Below are 21,953 nucleotides of genomic sequence, written 5' to 3'. Positions count from 1 at the left end.
CCACTTCTCTGGAAGGACTGCAATCCCTCACTGCAGGGAGTCGGGCACACACATAGTTCCACCCAACGCAACCCCTGCATCCTCTTGTCCAGGGCTGGTGACAGATGAAGCCGCCCGTAAAGCAGCCCTGGGCAGGGAGGGTTCGGAAGGCCCCCCTGCCTGAGCGGGATTCTCCCAGGCAGGCTCAGACGCAGGCCTGCAGACCTGCACTCACACACGGAGAACCACAGTGCCCTGCCATTTCCAGGATCTGCCCCTCTGAACCTGGGGTCAGACCAAACTAACAGGATCAGAGAGGTGCTCCTCCCTGTACTCAAGCTTGGGAAAAACCGTAAGGACACCTTGTCCAGCATCTTTTTTTTTTTGGCTGCACCGTGAGGCACGCAGGATCTCAGTTCCCTGACCAAGGATCAAACCCACGCCCCCTGCAATGGAAGCGCGGAGTCTTAACCACTGGACCGCCATGGAGGTCCTGAGCAGCATCTTAATATGATCATGTCCACAATTAATCAAGAAAGTTATGTTATAAATAGGGATGAGAAGAAGCCTAATAAAACCAAGTGGAAAATTGAATGGAAACAAAATGTTAACTGTAGAATCTAGGTGGTAGATATATGGCCACTACAAATCTCCAACTCCTCTGTATGTTTGAAAGTTTTCCTTAAAAATGTTGGAAAAAAAGTAAGTGAAAACAAAACTTGTCTTCTCCATGAGGTTTACATATTCCACCTTCAGTAAAAGCAGGAACTCTTATTTTTAACTGGGTGTAAATTTTTAATGGCAGTATGACTTGACACTTATTAAAGCACAGTCAAGATTACACTTGTATCTTTCCAAACTAGAAGATGCCATCAAATTTACGACTACCTATTGAGCACCTGCTGTATGCAACATACAGTACTGGTGCCTGCAGGGATGAGGATGCTGAAGTTGGAGAGTTCCTCAGACTTCGCATACCTTTTAGGAAACATGAGAACAAGCATCTTAAGTTTAATGACTTCAACAAATATTTACAGGTTCATCATTAGAAAAAATACAGCAGACTTTTATGTTCTGGGTTCTAGGCCGACAGAGAACTGAGCCTGTCTCCCAGCAAGGAGCTTACTTTACTCCTGGTTTCTGGCAGCCCCAAGTCCAACCCTGGACTTAAGCAAATGTTTTAAATTTGCCAATTAGAAAAACTATCCCCTTGGTGATGTGACAAGGCCCAGTCTTGGAAAAGAATACTCTAAAAGGCTCATGACTTAAGACTCACTATTTTGTGGTCATTTTCAACCATAGCCAGCCACTAGCTTGTAAAAAAAGAGTAACAAAACTGCGGCTAGGGCTTCCCTAGTGGCGCAGTGGTTGAGAGTCCGCCTGCTGACGCAGGGGACATGGGTTCATGCCCCGGTCCGGGAAGATCCCACATGCCGCGGAGCGGCTGGGCCCGTGAGTCATGGCCGCTGAGCCTGCGCGTCCGGAGCCTGTGCTCCACAACGGGAGAGGCCCGCATACCGCAAAAAAAAAAAAATAACTGCGGCTAAACTAAAAGTGATCCATCTATTCTCACCTCCAACGAACGTTGGCTACTGAAATAGCCTGAGCTTGGCTAGAGCTTGGCTCTCCTCATGGCAATCTTTCCTACTCGCCGTCTGCCGATACAGAGAGATCGCAGAGCTGCAGGGCTGATTCATAAAGGGAAGGAAAAAGTTAGCTGTAAACAGTTAACCTGAATATTAAGACTTTTCTAGTGCACTTGCCTTTCCCTCTCTCTCAAAAAAATAAAAGAAAAAAACAACCAACCCAAAACAAAACTTTTCAGACCAAAAGAACCAGAGAGTTAATGGTCTGAATTCATCTGTGATCTGACTACCAAAGAATTTAAACCATTGAGTGCTGGCAATGTCTTTCAGTAGAAAACTTTATTTTGTCTTTTAAGAGTAGGCAAACATGTCTTACAGTATTATCAATACCAGAGCTCCACACTCAGGAAGTTAATTTACACACCAGCCCCGAAGAGTAAAGCAGAAAAAGCATTCGGGATTGCAGGGCAAAAACACAACAGACTCTCATTTCAGATACTTACCGATCAGGAATTTTGAACTACATGAAATAAAAAAGCAACACCTCAAACCTATGGCTACTGGGGGCACCAGCTCCAAGTACTTCCCAGGCAGGGTACCTGAGTTCTAACTTGAAGGCCACACATGCATCACCCACTTGCGCTTTGCCCACAAAGGCCTGTCACTCAGAACACGAACACCCCTGTTCCAGTCACCAGGACATCTGCCCTGCAGAACTGAAAAGCACTGGAATGTCCAAGACAGGAATGAAGGAAGCAAAAGAAAAACACATTCAAACTCTGCCCACCAATGCTTGGAGAGACTGCTGCTAGACAATCCACACAGCAGAAATACTCCCAGCTCAGGGGTTCCTCTCTCCAAAGGGGCAAAATTTCTGCATTTCCCACAGGGCATCTGCAGTCACAAATCAAAACCCAATGATGATGCTGAGCAGGGCAACCACTTCAGAGCTTACGGGGTGGGCAAGGGGAGAGACGGACAAAGGGATCTTAGGAGACAATCTTCTAAATATTTTATTACAAAATACAGTACAGGGCTCGTAGAATGTTTCCCAATGTTCCCTAATACATACACTGCTGAATGAAGCACTGCAAAATACCTGGCAGTTGCCCACATGAATCTAAGATCTTAGAGTTACAGACAAAACCTGTAACCGGCAGTGGAATGGAGAGATGGACAGTCACCGTGGCCGCCAGGCTCCTGACTGCTGAACAATGACATCGTTTTCTTCAGGGGTTGAAATCCACATCCATGGCTGACAACCCACTGAAAGCTGGGACCCAAATTCGTACAGAGATGAGGCAGAGTGGAGAGAAGACAACTCTGGACAACCCACAAGTCTCCAGCCACTACTTCTTATTCCTGGGCTTTAGCTCTTCGGCTGCGTTACGTAGGAAAATGTAATTTTTCTTTTGGGGGTTATAAAATTCATGTCCCTAAAGGGGAAAAAAAACAGTACCTTAAAAATTGATTAAAAATCCGGTTAGCATTTTGTGGGCACTTTTAACATGCCAAGTCTTGTGCTCCATGCATGATGTGTAATCTCTCTGGAGGAATAAAACAGGTAAATGGAGAGAAATAAAAGTCAAATGTTAAACAAAAACTTTAATCCTCAGAGTAAAGGTTAAGGACTTGGTGGAAATGTCTTCAATGTGCCCCTCAGAAGGATGATTTTCTACATATTTATCTTTTCAGCACTGAGACTTTTGTCAACCTTCCACCGCTTTAATGCCAAGATGACTCCCCCTCAGTGAGCACAGCCTGGGGAGGGGAGGATGGCGGAGGATGAGCTGGAGGTTTCTCAGCACAGGAGACTTCTGGTCTGTGACGTCACAGGGAGCGGGGCAAGTCCCAGGATGCGCCATCGCAGACGCGGAGGGAGGTGAAGTGCAGGTGTCAGCGTGTCTGCTTGCGCCTGTGCTGAGGAGGAAGCGGGGCTGTGTGACACTGGGGGAGTCGGAAGCACCCAGCTCAGGCGAGGCTAGAAAGGGCTGTGAACAAGCTGAGGCCTGTGAAAACTGTCCCACAGGGAAAAGGAATGGCAGCCACAAAGCTAAGTGACAATGACAGGACTTATGTTTCAGGAAGACAGCAGAGTGGTGTGGGTAAGACAGATGAGTGGAAACCCGAGGTAACCAAAAGGCCTGGAACAGGGAGGTGGGAAGCGCCTCTGGGTGCGTTCTGCCGCCTGCAGTGCAACGATATGCTTTATTCTCACTCCTTGACAGTTACGCCAAGATAGTTCTAGAAGTTCTGCTCACCCAATGACCATTAAGTCTCATCGTAATACACAAAGTGCAGCTTTTCGGAACAGTTACGCTCAAGCAACAAGCTAATAATATTAATCATATGTGGGGATAACTGTCCTTCAACTAAGAACAATGGAAAATTCGTAAGCAATTTTAAGTTAAAAGATTATAATTTAAGTGTTCCACGGTTGACATTAATTGCTCAGATGAATTAATTCTGAGTGGCATTCAAAGCGATGAGCTTTGATTTGACACTGCTTACAATTTACAATTATTTTTTCAACGCCTGAAACACACAGAGCCATGAGTGTGATGTGAGTTAAACATGGAGTTTTAATGTGGCGGCAGGCTGAGCAGGTGAAGCAGCGGAGATCCATCGAAGAGGTCCACAGGGAAACTGAGGCCTCAGGCCACAATCTGGGTCCAACCCCAGCCAGGCAGAACCAAAAAAGCACGCACTTTGCAAAACTGAGTGCGTGGCTTCCACAGGTGAATGGATAAACAAACTGTGATACATCCAGATACCATGAAATACTACTCAGTAAAAACAAACTAGTGACACAAGAGCAAAAAAGAGTACACAGTATATGAAGCCGCCTATATAAAATTCTAGAAAACCGCAAATCCCCTATAATGACAAAAAGCAGATCACTGTGTGCATGAAGGAAAGGATTACAAGGACACAGAGACTTCTGGGGGAGACACAAGTGTACGTTATCTTGACTGTGGCGAAGGTTTCCTGGGTATATACACAGATGCTGAAACTGATCAAGCTACACTTTAAGTGTGTGCAATTTACTGCCTTTCAATTACAACTCAGTAAAGTTGCTGGAAAAAAAGGCAGCTATGCGGCTCACATAAGCAAACGCTCAGAGAGAGTGCGCCTCCCACAGGCCTGAGCAGGCATCACAACACTGCGCTGAGCGGGCGAGATGTACCGCAGGTGAAGTGGACAGAGCTCCGTGACTGCCCAGCTCTTCTGAGAAAGAGAACCCAAGGCGACTCCAAGACCGACACCCCACTGCCCAGGAGGTGTCTGCCTCAAAGAGGAACGAACACAGGAGAAGCAGCAAGCGGGAGGGTACAGCGGGGGCGGAATCCACCAGATTTTGATCTCCTAGGTTAAGGTGCTTAGGGGGTAGCCAGGGGCGGACATCCCGTTGGGACTGGAACACCGGAAGAAGTGGGGAGCGAGGTCAGGAGCCAAGTTAGACATGAAAGAGTCACCTGCTTAGGCTGGAAGAGCTGCTGCTTCGTGAATGCAGACGCGCCTCGAGGACCCGAAGGAGAACCACAGAAAAAGGCCTGCGTACAAGAGGTGGGCAGAGAGCAGAAGCCACCAGAGATGGCAAGGAGCAGACAGGAGTAGGAAGACAACATACAACGGAAAGCTCAGAGAAACCAAGGGGAGGGCTTTGTGAAGGAAAGAGGAAGGGATGGACCGGTGCCCAGCACAGATAGCAAGGAAGCTTCTGGACTGGACAAGAAGAAAGGCAGCAAGAACCTGACTACAGTCCAGGAAACTGAGGAGGAGACAGAGGCGGGGGAACAAAGAGGGCAGGGGGTCACCACTCTGGACAAGTTTAACAGAAGGGAAACCAGGCTTCTTAACACTTGTGTTAGAAGAGACGGTGTGCCTACAGACGGGGGAACGAGACAGGGGACAGGTAGAGAAGAACGAAGGGGGGAGGGGGAGAGGGAGAGGGAGAGGGAGAGAGATGTGTGCTGTGTGTTGTGTGTGTCTCGGGGAAGGGCGGGGGGCAGGGCCAGGGAAGACAGACACGTTGTGGATGTGAACAAGGAAGACACTACGGCTATGGAGCCCAAGTACCCAGGTCTGCTCTCTTTACCATCACACTGGGATGACTCCAAAACACAGCCAGGACCCTGTCAGTCCCTAACTTCCCTCCTCCCCACACAGCAAACAAGCAAAGAGCCAATGCCTCTGGTGGAAGCCCCACGGCCTTGCTGAGCCCTCTTCACTCTCGCCCAACAACCCCTGGCATCACTGGATGACTGGACCCCCCAGAGTGGCGGCCGCTGGGTTTACAGTGACCGAACACTTGACGTGGGCACGTTCTCAGAGAAAGGATGGGAGGGAGGCCCTGCTGTTCCCTTTGCAGTCAGGTGACGGTGACATGCCATTTGCAGACACACAGCGTGTCTGTGGAGGCCTTGCGACTGAAGCCCAGGCCTTCCGACTGCAGAGCCTGGCTCTGCTGCCTGAAGGGGCCCAACGCAGGGTTGGGAATTCTCACCTTTGACCAGTCGTAGCTGGAAGCATATGCAAATATGTTTCCATTGTGATTGAAGCAGCAAGCCGAGATCGGTTGATCTAACTGTTCCGAAGTTTTTAGTTTTGTTCTGGCATCTTTGTCCCAAAAGCTGAATCTACCATCAGATCCCACAGTTGCAAGGGTGCCATGAACAGGATGGAACGCAATTCCATTCACCTACAAATGATGGATATGTACAATGAGAAGCAGAGGCAGAGGAGGGAGGAGAAATCAGGTTCTCGCCAATGCAGACTTCCTGGTTCAGTCAGGACACAAAATGGAACAGACCGTCAGTTCAGTAGAGCTGGCGGCCCACTGATGACAAGAGAAACTAGCCCCACTTCCTGAACCAATCGGCAGCCCAGGACTGAATCTCGTCTCTTGTTCAAAACACGAGTCAGCAGAGGTTAATAAGTATGTAAGCTAGTGACACCAAGGAGCGAACCTCAGGAAAATGCCTTTTTCTTTTTCAGCAAATAGCAATTTCTCGGTTTTAGCTAAGTGTATCAACTGTCTACCAGCACTCATACAGGTGGAAGTCGCTCCCCAAAACTCCTAAGCCTGCATTCAGAAACAGAGAGAACGAAGACGGTCAATATGTTCATAAAAACAGAAAACTGAAACCTCTCACGTAAGCCATTTATCTCTGCACGCGAACACACACGATGACAGTGATCTTTTCTGACCCCATAATGACTCAGCTACCCACCTCCAAGTCTAGTTTCTAGACACATTCTCAGGGTTACAGTTTCTAAAAACGTACCGCGTAAATGTCCTGAGGAGCTGAAGTGTTGGTTCCGTTAGATCGATGACATTTAAAGGTGAAGTTATCTTTGGCACTGAAAAACAAAGGCCCAACTTAGTTTTCCTTTTTAAAAAAAAGCCTCAAGTGAAAATCTTCAAGCTGATCAGGCCTCACTTACGGATTCGGGGGGTTGATGTAGTGAATGGCAACTCTCCCCTCAATGCTTCCCAGGGCAAAACCTGTCGGCTTGTTCTGTTTGTCTTTAAAAATAGCCACACATCGATGCTACAGTTGGGGGGAAAAAGTATATCATCACAATGGAAGCTGTAACATTCCATAACTAACGTGACTGTACACAGCTTTTACCCCATTTTCGGGTTTTGAAAGAACCAGAAACAGTATTTCTCAAATACGGTAAAGAAGATAATTTCTACTCCTCCAGTGAGCGTTATTTTCCTTTTACTCAGCCACATGATTTTATGAATAAACCTCGGACCAAGTGCTTCCATCCAGGCACCGTTCTCCCTCTGCCACCCTAAAGGCCCTGCTGTCACTGCAGCGTGGCACGCGGCCCTCAGAGCCCCGCCAGGTCCTATTCTGCCACCCTGAAGGCCTTGCTGTCACTGCAGCAGGGCACGCGGCCCTCAGAGCCCCACCAGGTCCTTTTCTGGTGCTGGCCCCCTGGTGGGTCGGGAGAACATGTCACTTTGATTCACAGCCCACCACTGACTAGGTGAGTGCCCTCCAGCAAGTCACCCAACGTTCCAGAGCCTCTGCGTCCCCAACTGGAAAAGGGAAGTAGTGCCTGCCTGTGGAGCACGGGGGACCAAGGGTCAAGCATACAGTGGACGCGGCCAGGAATTTCTAAACCGTGAATAAGCTATGCAAAAGCCAGACACTACACTCGATCCAACGCTGAGTTTGAGGGCCCAAAGGAGGGTTTCCTGGACTCCACAGAAGATCCCACAGGAACAGCCCACGGCCCAGCCTCCAGGGGTAAAGGAGCACAGATCCACATTCTTATTGTCAATCAAGAAGAGGTGCATTAAATGTGGACGCAGGGAAGGAGAGAAATGAACAGATCTGAAACCACATACAGGGTAGAAGTGAGCTTGGTGGTTGATGACATGGGAGAGGAGGAGAGGAGGGAGAGTGAATCAAGGACGACTCCTGATTTCTGGCTTAGACAGCTAAGGGGCGGAGGTGCAGAGCACACAGGGAAGAGCAGGCTGGGGTGGTGGGGAGGGGCAGGTAAAGACTGCTCACTCGGCACACACAGAATGCCTTCTATTCAGGCCTGGCTGCAGGTGCCAGGAATGAGGCAGCAACAAACACAAAATCCCTGCTCTCACTGAGTCTGTGCTCTGGTCAAAAAAAACAAGATGAGTAAAATCTACACGTATGTATATATAAGACACACACACGTATCTCTCTATATATAGCCTGGGGAGAATGAGCAGGGAGGATCCTGAGAAGAGGTAACATGATCTGCAGAAAGTGGTCCTGGGTTTGGCATGGGATGCTCTGGGGCTGAGACATGAGGAGGATGCAAAGGAGCTGCCAGACTGTGGGTGTCCTTGTCAGGAGCACAGAGGCAAGGCCTGCTGGGGATCCAAGTCTCCAGCCCACAAGGCGTACCTAAGCAACAGCAACGGCCGGCAGATGTAGAGGAGCCAGTGGCCAAGGGCAGATGCCTGGGGAACCTCAACATGCAGCAAGAAGCAGCAAGGAAGACAAAGCAGCAACCAGAGAGGCAGGACGCAAGAGGCTGGCATTACAGAAACCAAGGAGAGGTTTAAGAATATGTGATAAGAACAGCAGTGAATGCTGCTGCCACGGTAAGATGAGGGTTGATGAGTACCCACTGGAGCTACTGATTAGAAAGCCATCACTGGCCATGCCAGAAACAGTTTCAGCGGAGTAACGGGGGCAGAAGTCTCAAAGGAGGGTGAGAGATGAATGGGACGTAAGGGAACCAAGGAAGCTCACGTAAGACACTTACTTGACTTCAAAGGGAAAAAGGGACGGAGGTGGCAGAGGATGTGGGGGTCAGAAGAAGCTTGTTTCCTAGGATTGGACTTGAGCCTGGTTCAGTGCCAATGAAGTACAAGAAAAGGGGAGATGAGATATAGGAGAGAGGCAGGTGGTTGATAACCTAAGGCTCCTGAGAAGGCTCACCTAACAGCTGGGAAAAGGCAGGGAAGATGCAGGTGTAGCCAGAGTTCTAGATGCAGCAGGAGGAAGATGGGGAAGTTCCCAACCATCAGCTTCTATGTTCTCGGAGGGAGCGTCCAGGGGTCTGAAGAGAGTGAAGGAGATCTAAGAATCCGTGGCAGGTGAAGACCAAGCTAAAGACGGAAGCTGTGGATTCACAATGGAACCGATCCACCGAGGTGTGCACCCATTCAGCAACATGCAGCGCACCCGGGGGATGTTTGCAGAAGATGGTATTTACTCACTAAATATTTGTGTTTAAATTCACCCCCTTTTGAATGTCGGAAAGTACAACGATTTCCATATGTGGCCACATGGCCAGATTGCCTGCGACAAGTGCTAAACATGAGCTTCTTGATTTGACTTGTGACTCACCTGATGTTTCAGTGGAGATTCTATCCTCCTGAATTCAGAAGGTTGATTCTCTAACTGATAGACAATCAGTCCCCTCTCTGCAGTTGCCACCACGGCCATAGGATATATCTGGGAAACAGGGGAAAGCAGAGACATGCTTAAAGTGGACTGTACTCTTTTTTATACCAAAGTATTAGATCAATTTTTTTTAGAGTCGCAAAAAGTAAGCCTGAATTTTTTTTCAAGCTTAACAGTTCAATGATATTATCACATTTCAAGGTAACCTAGAGAAATCATATTTGAAAGTAGAACATTCATATCTTTTTAAAAGACTCATTTTTTATAACTACAAAGTATACATTTAGAAAATGTACTGAGAAATAGAGAAGAAATGAACATCACCTCTCTCACCCCATCAAATGATAACTGTTGTTAGCATTATGGTATGTTAACCCCCGTCTTTTTTCCTGAACATTATACAGGTGTGTATATGCATGTTTCTGTATAATGCTGATCCTTCACTCAAAGCATGTTTAGTGAGCACCGCCCCACACATTTTCCACAGAACACTAGCAGTGGCCACGTATCTAACATCCCCTCAAATGAACCCACAACAGGGTTCACTTAACCATGTCTGTCTTGTTGGCCCACTGGGTCACTTCCCATGTTTTACTATATTATAGAAAACAAAAAACATTTGCATCTTTACTTTTCTCATGATAAATTCCTAAAAGTGGAATTACTGGGCAGTTGGTATAAAACTTCAACTTATTGCTAAACCAACAGAGAGTTCTTTACTTTCTATCCCGCTCACTCAGAGACAGTCACCAAAGCTCTAGCACCACACCACAAAGTTACTGCCAGTCTTCCTACAGCCACACAGTGCATGTCATTCTGGGGACAGCATGGCATGTGGCTATCTGCGTATGTTCATACAAGTGACTAAAAAAATGCGACATCTAGTTTTCTGTAATTCTGGAACATATGCAGCACAAAAATCTACAGATTTAAGATGACTGAGGCAATCCAAACTACATCCCACATCTATTCCTAAAGTTTGAAGGATTTTTACGTTACCCTCTGATTGCAAGATATCATAAGGTAAGAAGTGCCTTTTTTTTTTTTTAAAGGAAATAATTATCATTAAGTTAAAAATTCCTTACCATGTCAGCACAGTAACACCTTTCAGGGAGTTGTAAAACCATCATAGGATTTGATGATCGTGTATCCCAAAACTAAAAGACAAAAAAAAAAAAAAAAAAAAACCACAAAAACCCAATAAGTGACCATTCAGAGCTAAAGTCCAAATAGTGCAAGAATAAATGTCGGGCTTCCCTGGAGGCGCAGTGGTTAAGAATCCACCTGCCAATGCAGGGGACACTGGTTCAATCCCTGGTCCAGGAAGATCCCACATGCCACGGAGCAACTAAGCCCGTATGCCACAACTACTGAGCCGGAGCGCCAGACCCGCGAGCCACAACTACTGAGCTCGTGTGCCACGACTACTGAAGCCCGTGGTCCGCCACAAAAGAAGCCACCGCAATGAGAAGCCCACGTACCGCAACGAAGAGTAGCCCCCGCGCAGCAACGAAGGCCCAATGCAGCCGAAAATAAAATTAATTAATTAATTTTAAAAAAATAAAATAAAATAAACGCCAATCTTGGTCAGGCCATGCAGTCCCTCAACAGTATATTATACCTTCAAAGTCTTATCCCAGCTCCCGGTCATCACACAGCTGTAGTTTGGTGCTTTGATCCAGTGTATAGTTTTAACAGGAGCATCGTGCTTTCAAGATAAAACCAAAATACACCAAGGTGAATGTAATAATATGCTACACAGCTTTGGTTCTGGAAATTCAAAGAGAAGGAACCTTAAATACTGAGGTCACACCAAACAGAAACCAAAGGATAGTTCAGCTCTTCCCCATGACCAAAACATTCAATGTAACATCAAGAGCATGTATCTACCTTCCAGTCTAACAAAATTTAATTTGATTTTAACCATAATTAACTAGCATGTGAGAGTGAAAGGGGGAGATATTCAGGAGTAACTCATAGGGAACTCCACCACAGTTGTATCACTTAGATGACACGCATTCAGAGACTGAGGAGATGCTTCTAGCACACAGTACTGCAACCTCACGGTACACAACACCTTCCTGAAAATGTCTCAGTGTCAAGAGGCTCTTCCTCACCAGGCCAGACCCTCTGGTTCCAGGTTCTCTCATCTTCCTCATTTCTGCTTTTCTTAGCAGTCTTCTCACAGAAGCTGCCTGCTGTCCCGAGCAGACCGTAAAAGCTCCTGGCGTGTGGAAGGGTCCCTCTTACTCACTGCTCTATCTCTACTCCTAAGGACAGCGCCTGGAGTATCACAGGCATTCATTCAGTACAGACCTGTCGAATGAATGTGTGACCAAATGCAGTTGGTACAAGGCAAGCCGCACACGGGTGTCAGAATGCTGAGGATGAGTTGTACCATTTACAGGTTTTAATGTCACTAGCTCCTTATTATGCCCTCCCCATCCACATACTACGAAGACCCATGAGAGAACAATTTATGAAACACTAGATAAAACGAGAATGTGTACAAGATTGGTGTCATTTTTGTGCTACAGAGGTTTCTGGTATATTTAAATCTAATTGATTTGGAATGGTCAAACTGCATCTTTCCTATAATAGAGAATTATTGTAATTAAGGGATCATCGCAACCCTGGGCACCAGCCTTGCCCAGCCTTCCTGCAGAGGGTAAGTTTTTACTACCTGTGCTATCTGTATCGCCTGGTTACTGTTGAGGTCCCACATTTTGGCAGTTTTATCACATGACGCCGTAAATACTTTGCTCCCATCCTAAAATAAAATAGAAAAAAATCTGACATTCTAAGAAAAATAAAACGTCTATATGAACATCTAGGTATCAGACTGAACATACCAAGGCAGGTTTTATTTTGCAATTTTAATTTTTCCAATTATTTGGGGGCCAGAGTATTGCAAGCTACAGTATCATATACAAAACACATTTTCTGCTCTTTTTAATTGTTAATTTTTTCTAAGAGATAATATGTAAAAAGGTTAAAAAAACTTGAATAGCATTTAGAATTATAGAGTGAAAACGAAGTCTCTCCTGACCCCAGCTCGCCACTCAGAGGCAGCCATAGCCACTGGCATGTCCTCCAAGAACAGCCTTTGTACATCCTGTATCGATGTGTATTACCTACCAGGAGCCACTTCAAAATTTTTTTATTTTCATCAATTTCAAGCCTTCACAAAAGTTGCAAGAATAATACAATGAATACCCATAAACCTATCACCTAGATTCACCACTTGTAAACACTTTGCCACATTTACTGTATCTTTCTACCCCCCATTCCCGCTCTGTACCACATGTACAATCATGATTATTTTTCAGCTCAGTATCTCATAGCATTCGAAAGTGCATGCAATAAAACTACACTAATTTATGATAGTCACTGGTCCAATGTAAACTATAGAATAGCTTAAAAAATTGGCAGTCACTGTATAGTGGTTTTAAAATACTCACACACAGAACTCATAAAGTAGGTTAGTCAACATGAAGCACAAGGTAATTTAAAAACAAAAAGTACTGAGTTGAAAATTCTAGACCAGCTGTCAACAAATTTTTTTTCTTAAAGGGCCATATAGTAAATATTTTAGTCTTCGCAGGTCAAAAGGTCTCTGTTGCAACTCCTTAACTCTGCTGTTGTAGCTTGAAAGCAGCCATACACATTATGTAAATGAATGATGTGGCTGTGTTTCAAGAAAAGTTTATTCACAAAAATTGGTAATGGGTCAGATCTGGCCCATGGGCCACAATTTGCTGACCCCTGCCCTACAGTACTTCATTTCTGGTTCCACAGCTCAAAGATTTACCACTATCTTCCCCTAGCAAAAACTTCTTCCCATTTGCAGTCGCCAGTTCCCCATGTGAAAGAAGAGAGAAAACCTTCTTCCCTATTAATGAAGCTGTGAGGGCAACTCCACAAACGCTTGGAAAGACGATAATGTATGGAGAGGGATGCCCCGAGGCTGAGTGAAACACTGGCCCCTTCATCTCATAAAACGCCAGTCGTACCAGCTGCAGGATGCCAGGCCGCAGTGGACATACTGAGACAGAGGCCAGTCTGTCTAACGGCTGGGGCACAGAAACGAGATTCCCAAGTGCTCTCGACTCAGCTCCTCTCAGGTCCACCTGCTGTGGCCAGACTGACCGTCCTCAGACTGCCAGAGAATCACCCTCACCAAGTTTTGGCTTTTATGCCTCAAGCGTTAACTGTGGCTCTTCTGTGCTTCTGTGCCTTTCCACACCTGCCCTTCTCTCCCAGGCTAGCTCCTATTCCTGTAAGCCCCTGTGAGGGAGGCTGTTAAGTGCGTGGGCTCTGGAGCCAGGAAGGTCCAAGTCTGGGCTCAGCCTTTCACCCCCTATATTCCCTCAAACAAATCTCTTAACCACTTCCCACAGGTGCCCCGCTAGTCTTTACGTGGCTGAATCTAGCTGTCACTGATTTCCACTACCTGAAATCCTTCTGTTTCTCTATGTCGGTCTTAAGAGATCATGAGTTCCATAAGCACAGGATTTGCCTACCTCGCCTACTTTGACTTCCACTATATCCCAAGCGCTTAGCATACAATAGGTGCCAGACAATTATTTGAACTAAATAATGTTATTACCTGTTGTAAAACTATTATTATCGTCATCTTATAAGTGAAAAAACATACTCACAGAGATTAAATAACTTGGCAAAGTCAAAAAGTGGAGATACAGCCGAAATTTGAACCCAGGCCTGGAATGGATGAGACAATGCTCTAAAGCTATATAAGCAGATGGTTTACTTTTAAGATTCAGCTCAATTCTTGCCTCTTCTGTGGAGCATTCACAGCCCCCTTCCCAAACTTTATAGCTGCCTTCTGGGTTCTGTCTACCCAGCACAGCGCATCCTGCCTCTCTCAGAACTCAGCTCACTGAATAGGAACTCTTCATGTCTATGTCTCGATGCCTCCACTAGATGGCGCACAACTCTAATGGTGATGGAGAAAGGACAGGCGGTACACGTCTTTGTAAAAGCCAACAGCCTCCTCAGTACCATCCGAGCAACAGAATTCCGGTGTCAGTTAATTCTATTTCTTACCATACTTGATAAGAAACTTACAATTCTGATCTGTTAACTGATCAGTAAAGAAAGACAGGCAAAATAAATTAGAAATATTTAAAATCTATTCAAGTTGCTATTTTTCTACAGGTAAATTAAAACTATTATTAGTCTCATAATAACCCAATCAGACATGTCAGAAATACATTTTACAGGTAACAAAAATGCTTTAGAGAAGGCTGTCAGAGCTAATGATTAAAATGGGAGCAACTCTGGCTCCTTAACCATCTCAAAATGTTTATAAATAGTAGAATCATTTCCTATTTGAAAGCTAAGCAAGATCACACAAATGTACGGTGTGAGTAGTTTGCTATTTCTCATAAAGGTAAACATATATTACATATGACCCAGCAAGCCCACTATTAGATATTAATGCAAGAGGAATGAAAACTTATATTCACAGAAAATCCAATATACAAATGCTTATAGCAGCATTATTCGTAATGACCCCAAATGGGAAACAACCCAAATGTCCTTCAGCTGGTGGATGGTGAACAAAGAGTGATACATCCATACCATGGATTACTACTCAGCAATAAGGAAGACAAACTACTGCCAGAGACAACAACCTGGATGGACCTCAAATGCAGTGTGCTCAAAACAGCCCGATTCAAAGGGCTTCTGTTTATGACATTCTAGTAAAGGCAGAACCACAGGGACAGAAAACACATCAGTGGTTTCCAGGGACTGGGGGCTGAGGAGGATTTGACTACAAAGGGCAGGAGGATATCCTTGGGCTGATGGATCTCTTCTATATTTTGACCACAACTCTATGCATTTCTCAAAACTCACAGAATCATACACTAGAAAGGTTCAATTTTACTGTTTGCAAATCGCATCTAATAAAAAAAATTTGCATGAGCCTGAGGAGGGACCTTGAGGCTTAGCTTCCTCAGCACAGCTGCCCCAGACTCTCAGTCAGGCCCCTTTGTTTTCTCACTTCTGCAGGGTTCCGCCATCAGCAGAAGGGAGGAGAGAAAGGCTGGGATGTCGATCCTGGGCTCCTCCTGTAGGGAGGGGTGAGTCCTCCACAGCTGCAGCTCTTGCTGTGTGACTTCACCATCCCTGCTGGTTTCCTTGTAAATGGTACCTTCATTAAACTCCCCAATCACCCACCCACTCCCCCAAAAAGAAAAATAAAGAAGAGCTCAGAGCTGAATAAACTTGAACACATTTACCTACATTGCTGATGTTCAGGATTTGGGAGGAAAAAGATTTCCAAAAAAACAAACTATTTCAGAAGTTTAATAATGGAAAAGGATTGATTCTTTCCCTAGGACTTATTTTCTGGGACAGTAATTTCTAATTTTAAAACAACATAAGCTCATGGCACATGCAGAGGTAGGAAAGGCTTTAAAAAATTGTCTAGTCCCTTGCTCAAGGAAATATGTCAATAAATTAATGGATTTTTTAATGCAAGAAAAGCTTTCAGAGAGATTAAAGTTAACATGACTAAAGTTAACTGACTACATTATGAGTATCAATAAATTACTATATTTAAATTCAGAAACAGCACTTCTACAATGTGTACACATACTTGCTATTTGTGTTTCAGGTTATATAAAAACATATACATTTATATACACTCTGAAAACATGAAAAAACTGAATGCAACTTACATCACTCCAGCAGACATCTAGCACAGGCCCAGTGTGCATCTGTTGGGCTTTTGGAATAGTCTGTCCACTGTCTTGAACTTCCCAGCATCGAACCTATAATAATAAAACAAATTAACACAAACAGCCAATTAATGATACATTATATGCATTTTAAGCCCTTTGCTCCAAGCCATAATCAGATAAACATAAATTTACATTATAGACACTTTTTTCCGATCAAATGAACAAACGTAAAATGAATAGTACTTGGCGCCAGCACGGATAAGCTGAGACTTGTACTACTGGCAGATGTGTAAGTTGGTACAGCTCTTCTGGAGGATATTTATCTGAAATCCTTAAGTCTGTACCCTGTGTCTCAACTATTTCGGGACTTGAAGATTTCCCATGATGTACTTTACATGCGTTATCTGAATTAATCTCTACAACAGCTAAAGCTCTGTGAACTTAGTGTCATCTCCATCTCATGAAACAGGACACGAGGCTTAACTAAGATAACTGGCCCAGGTCCCATATCTAAGAGAGTGGCAAAGCCACTATGTGTTTATCCGATTAGGAATGCGGTTGAATGTTTCAAGATTACTCCAGCAGGCCACTTGCACTCCTTTGTGAAGTGCCTCTAAACACCCTTCGCCTATTTTTCCACCACAGTTTTTATCTTTCTTTTCATATGCTATGATTTCTTTTTGCTAAGTATAGTGTCTGTGCAGGATTTATGCTATATCTAAAGGTGAAAAAACTTTAACATATGCCTGAAGAACATTTGCAGGATGCCTAGAAGGGAAATTTATACATACCGTCATGGACGACTTTTATTTTCAATGAATACTACAGACCTGGGAATATACTTCAAGATACTGAACTAGAGTAGGAATTTTTGAATGCCGCATATGATCCTGCTTTCTTAACAAAAATCGGCACAAGAAGGGATGCCTGCCATTCAGACGGGTTCACACTCTAAACTCGGTGCTTAAAAAAAGCCATGAATAAGCCTGAACTCTCTGCTTCACTCACTTGGAGCAAAAAAAAAAAAACAACAACAACAAAACAGCTAACACTAACTGTGCCGATACAAAGAGATATGCCAGAGAGAACACGCAAACGTTTAAGGAGCACTTACATCGTTAGCCCACGACCCTGCAATAAGGAAGTTCCCCGGCAAGGCTGGCGGGCTAAAAGATAGACAACCAATGCTATCATCAGGAGAGGATGTTACTTCAATATCCTGGGGTGGAAAAAGTCCGTGTTAAAATGTATACATCGTCACAATTCAATTCAAAACTGCCTTCTTTCTCACTAGCACCTCATGGTGGCCTTCCCTTGTGTCAAGAGCTAAGTGAATTAGACCTTTCTTACTTTGATAAAAAGGGGGAGTGTAACTAAGCCAGTGAAAGCACTGGTGCTGCTGGATTACAAGCAGCACCCTCAAAGGCAGGCCCACAACCATATTTCCCAGACGATGGCCCACCCGGTCACTCTTGCCCCGAAGTGCTCAATCACAGCATCACCTGCCTCCCTCCGCCACAGAAATTCTGAGTCAACAGTTGTGGGCTGGGCCCTAGGAACATGCAATTTTAACAGGCATCTCGAGTGATTCCAGTGATCAGGAATGTCAGGGGGAATAGGACACTCGTCCAGGGGACACACAGTTTCTCTGCTCCAGTATTTGAGAAAGCAGCCTGGACAAAATTTCAGAGTTTTCACCGCCAAAGGAGGCTCCCAAGCCATCTGGGTTTCTCTCGCTGTCACAAGCGTGGGGCCCCCTGCAGTGTCTCTACAAACCCATGAAGCCTTAGGCGGTACCTTCATAGGGTTGTGATTATCTGCGGCGGCGCTGCCAAACATGCTGGCTCCCCCAGTGCCAAACCCGGAGGCTGCTCCAAACAGGCTCATCTTGGCCCTAAAAAATAATGGGAAAAGTTAAGGACAGGTCCTCTCTTAAGTAATAAACATCACTGAGAGGCAAGATAAAGATAATTAAGTTATGGAAGGGAAATAGAGCGTAAATAAATAAATGGCTTGATGTCAGGCTTCTCTCTTCTGAAGAGGTCTAAATATGCGATAAGCAGAGTGCTTTTTAAAAATAAACTTTCTATTTTAGAATAGTTTTTAATGGAAAATTCTTAAGACAGAAGAGTTCCCTGGGCTTCCCTGGTTGCTCAGTGGTTAAGAAGCCGCCTGCCAATGCAGGGGACACGGGTTCAATCCCTGGTCCAGGAAGATCCCACATGCTGCGGAGCAACTAAGCCCGTGCGCCACAACTACTGAGCCTGCGCTCTAGAGCCCACGTGCCACAACTGCTGAGCCCTCGTGCCTAGAGTCCGTGCTCCGCAACAAGAGAAGCCACCGCAATGAGAAGCCTGCACACTGCAACGAAGAGTAGCCCCCGCTTGCCACAACTTGAGAAAGCCCGCACACAGCAACAAAGACCCAATGCAGCCAAAAATAAATTAATTAAATAAATTTTTTTTTTTAAAAAAGAAGAGTTCCCATACACCCCACATCCAGTTTCCTTCTTAACTTTGTCACAATTAATTCACCAATATTGACACATTACAGCAGAGTATTTTTCAGTCACCAGGTAAAATATAAATTCGCTCATTTCTTTTCACACAGTTAGAGACACACTGCTGAGCACCAGGAACACAACTGGAAACCAGCAGAAGGCCCCATTCTTCCAGCTTCCCACTTAGTGACAGTTCACTGTCTTTGTACTAATTTCCGCACTCTGGATTAGGTCAATATCTCTGCATGAAGTTACTCAGAAAAACAACCAACCCTGGCAGCGATCGTAGGAGTTTAAAAAAAGTAATCCAGGGCTTCCCTGGTGGCGCAGTGGTTGAGAGTCCGCCTGCCGATGCAGGGGACACGGGTTCGTTCCCCGGTCCAGGAAGGTCCCACATGCCGCGGAGCGGCTGGGCCCGTGAGCCGTGGCCGCTGAGCCTGCGTGTCAGGAGCCTGTGCTCCGCAACGGGAGAGGCCACAACAGTGAGAGGCCCGCGGACCGCAAAAAAATAAAAATAAAAAAAAAGTAATCCATTTTGGTCTGCTTAAGTAGCAAAAGGTTTGGCATTATGTTTTGGACATTTGCCCAGCAAGAATCTCCCCACTTTGAGTTTTCTCCTGGGCACCACAGTCTAGTAGGCCCACCTGGGTTAGAACCATGCCTCTGCCACTCGCCAGAGCTGGGACCCTACTCTCACCAAGCCTCCTTTTCCCTATCCTGCAAACATAGAGAATATTAACAGCTTCTCCAGGGCTGTTCTGAGGATCAAATCAGATTATCTATGTAGAAAGCGCAGTGTCTAGTGCATAGTGGGTCATAAACAACTTTCCCTTTTTTCCTTCCAAGGAGAAAGTCTGTGTATTATAACTCTGATGCCTCACATACACTGATGCCACATTTTCAATTCTGTCATTGGTTAGTAAATTTTTACACCCAGAAGCCTACCATATCAGTAACCTCTCCCAAAGGAGGCTAGCAGCTGAGTGACAAAAGTGACTAACCCAATAACATACAGCTCATGTGACAGGAGATAACAACAGTAGCATCTCTTAAGAAGACAACATAGAATGGGAAAACTGTGAGGAATTCTGGGGAGGTATTTGAATTTCCCGAGCTTTATGAAAAATAATCAAGTGTAGACCTACTAGGTCTATGAAAGCATTAGTATCTCAGAAAGCAACCTGTGCGAGGCCGTGGTGCTTGCTGACCACCTCTGCCTCAAATGTTTGAGATGTATTTGAAACACCAGTTAACTGCACAAGCACACAAAGGAATGAAGGGCTTCTGCAGTCAAGTCCAGGAACTACATATATGATTTGGGCACATTATTTAGCCTTCATTTTCTCACCTGTAAAAACAGACCCTGAAATCCACTTTACAGAGTTACGAAAACCAAGTGAGGTTGTACACACAGTGCCTGAAACGCCTGTCCCTTCCTCTCTTCAACCATCAAGTTGGGAGAGAGCATTTCTGCCATTAGGGACGAACTAAGGGAGAAGAACAAGGGCCATCGAGCATTAATCAGCCTACGTGGGCCACATGTTGTGCAGGACACCGAGAACCCTCTAGAAGTTCGGAAGACAAGCATACGTCTCCAGCCTACCGAAGCGCGCGCTCCTTCCCTCCTGGTTGCACCCCAGCTCTGATGGCTTCCTCTCTGCCCGTGAACAATGCAAGCTCCTCCCAGCCCTGGAGCATTCCTACCAGCTGTTCCTCCAGCCTGGGGTGATCCGCCCTCCCCCAAACCCCCAGCTGTCTCAGTGTGAATCTTCAGGTCCCACTTTAACAGGGGCCTCCTGCGAACTTTTGAGGGTGATGGAAACGGTCTAAAACCGCACTGTGATGATGTTTACACGACTCTATTAAACTTCCCCAAATCATCAAAATGTACACTTTAAACGGATTATTGTAAGTGACATTCAGTAAAGCTGTTAAAAGCATCTTCTTAAAGGAAGGCCCCTCCCAGAGGCTTCCCTGCCTTTCTAATGTAACACATTGGATCCTCCATCGCATCTCCGTCTTCTTCACAGCACCTGTCCCCATCTGGAACCTGTTGGCAGTCAGTCGCCTCCCCAGGAGAGTGCCAGCTCCACCACGGCAAAGAGCAACCTGGACGCTCCCCCAAAACACACCTGGCCCTCAGCACAGCGCCTGGCGCTTCACAGACACTTGCCAGGGCACAGTGTGTGCACGTGGATACTGGACTACTTGGCGGAGGGAACAGAAACAAAGAACCAGTTTCAGAGACAGATAAATGCAACAAAGGAGATGAAACCGGTTACCACGGGGGAGACTAAAGGGGGATGGCCTTCCGCAGAAGAACGGTCCGGGAAGGTCAATGAGGTGGCGGCTTGTGTCTGATGAGAAGCCAGACGTGTGACGAGGAAGGGGAGAGGCAACAGAGGCTGCCATCCACTCTGTGACCCTTCCCGGTGCCTCGGTTTCTCCACGAGAAATACGAGGGGGTTAGACCGGAGGTGACCCGTAAGGCCCCTTGCAGCTCTGACGTCCCTCCCAGGGGCCACTAATGGAGTTCGCCAACAGTCCTGCTCGTGCCCCAGCACCTCGCGGCGGGCCGCACTCGCCCGGGAGGACCAGGCCTCTGCGGCGCCATGGCGGCGGGGAACGCGGGGAAGCGGCACGAGGCCTACCTGAGAGTCGCGCCGCGGAGGGAAGCCGGCGGCGGAGAGCGGAAAGAGCTCGGGAGCCTGCGACCCGGCTCGGGCGCGGAGGAGGCAGTAACCAGGTGACTGGAATCCCGGGAGCCTGAGGTCTTCTCACGCCGGTTGAGGAAACAGCCCTAATTACCGCGGAGACATTGCGCATGCGTCTCCGAGCCACTTCCTGTGTTGTCCGGAAGGCAGGGAAAGGAAGGAAAAGGCTCCTCCTCCCTGAAGGGAATCGCACATGCGCAGAAGCACTATTGACGCCAAGAAGAAGTCCTCGTGCCAGCAGTTTGCGGATTGGTCGAAAGTTGGTGTACCCGACGCAGCTGCGGAGCGACTGCTCTGATAAATCGGCGGCCCCGGCTGGTGAAGGTTAGTTAACAATTTTCTCTTGTGAATGACAAGTCTAGCAAAATTACGATTGCCGCCAGTTCTTAAGGCCATCCTTCGAGAAGCTGATGGGACGCTACCTGGTTTCCTGCCCTGGTCTCCCTATTTGCGACTGGGGTATCTTGAGCCAACTGGTCTCTTTGGACTTCAGTTTCCAGCTGTGAAATGGGGATAATAATGCCTAACTTCCAGGGCTATTCTTAATT

The 21,953-nt window shown here is 46.2% G+C and overlaps 1 protein-coding gene across 1 annotated transcript; it reads right to left on the bottom strand.

The window, feature by feature from the left end:
* Window positions 1–1,884: 1,884 nt before the first annotated feature.
* On the bottom strand, window positions 1,885–21,532 carry LOC132593314 (mRNA export factor). The gene is made up of 12 exons (XM_060285129.1): window positions 21,343–21,532; window positions 17,989–18,085; window positions 17,306–17,410; window positions 16,189–16,281; window positions 12,165–12,251; window positions 11,103–11,189; window positions 10,567–10,638; window positions 9,425–9,532; window positions 7,014–7,120; window positions 6,854–6,929; window positions 6,073–6,267; window positions 1,885–3,001 (listed from the first exon to the last, which is right to left on the bottom strand). Exons 2-12 carry the CDS (start codon window positions 18,076–18,078, stop codon window positions 2,915–2,917), a joined length of 1,107 nt encoding a protein of 368 aa, XP_060141112.1. The 5' UTR covers window positions 18,079–18,085; window positions 21,343–21,532; the 3' UTR covers window positions 1,885–2,914.
* Window positions 21,533–21,953: the final 421 nt, after the last annotated feature.

This window comes from Globicephala melas, chromosome 15 (assembly GCF_963455315.2).
Source record: "Globicephala melas chromosome 15, mGloMel1.2, whole genome shotgun sequence".
NCBI lineage: Eukaryota > Metazoa > Chordata > Mammalia > Artiodactyla > Delphinidae > Globicephala > Globicephala melas.
The sequence above is the reverse complement of the archived record's forward strand: the minus strand, read 5'-3'. Positions and strand labels throughout refer to the sequence as shown.

What these genes read in the sequence shown, in the direction of transcription:
- LOC132593314 (XM_060285129.1), bottom strand. Translation starts at nt 18,078, where the DNA reads ATGAGCCTGTTTGGAGCAGCCTCCGGGTTTGGCACTGGGGGAGCCAGC. An exon ending in GCTGGGATAAGACTTTGAAG is followed by an intron (nt 10,639 to 11,102) that starts GTATAATATACT and finishes TTTGTCTTTTAG; the next exon opens with TTTTGGGATACACGATCATC. An exon ending in GGTGTTACTGTGCTGACATG is followed by an intron (nt 9,533 to 10,566) that starts GTAAGGAATTTT and finishes CCTGTTTCCCAG; the next exon opens with ATATATCCTATGGCCGTGGT.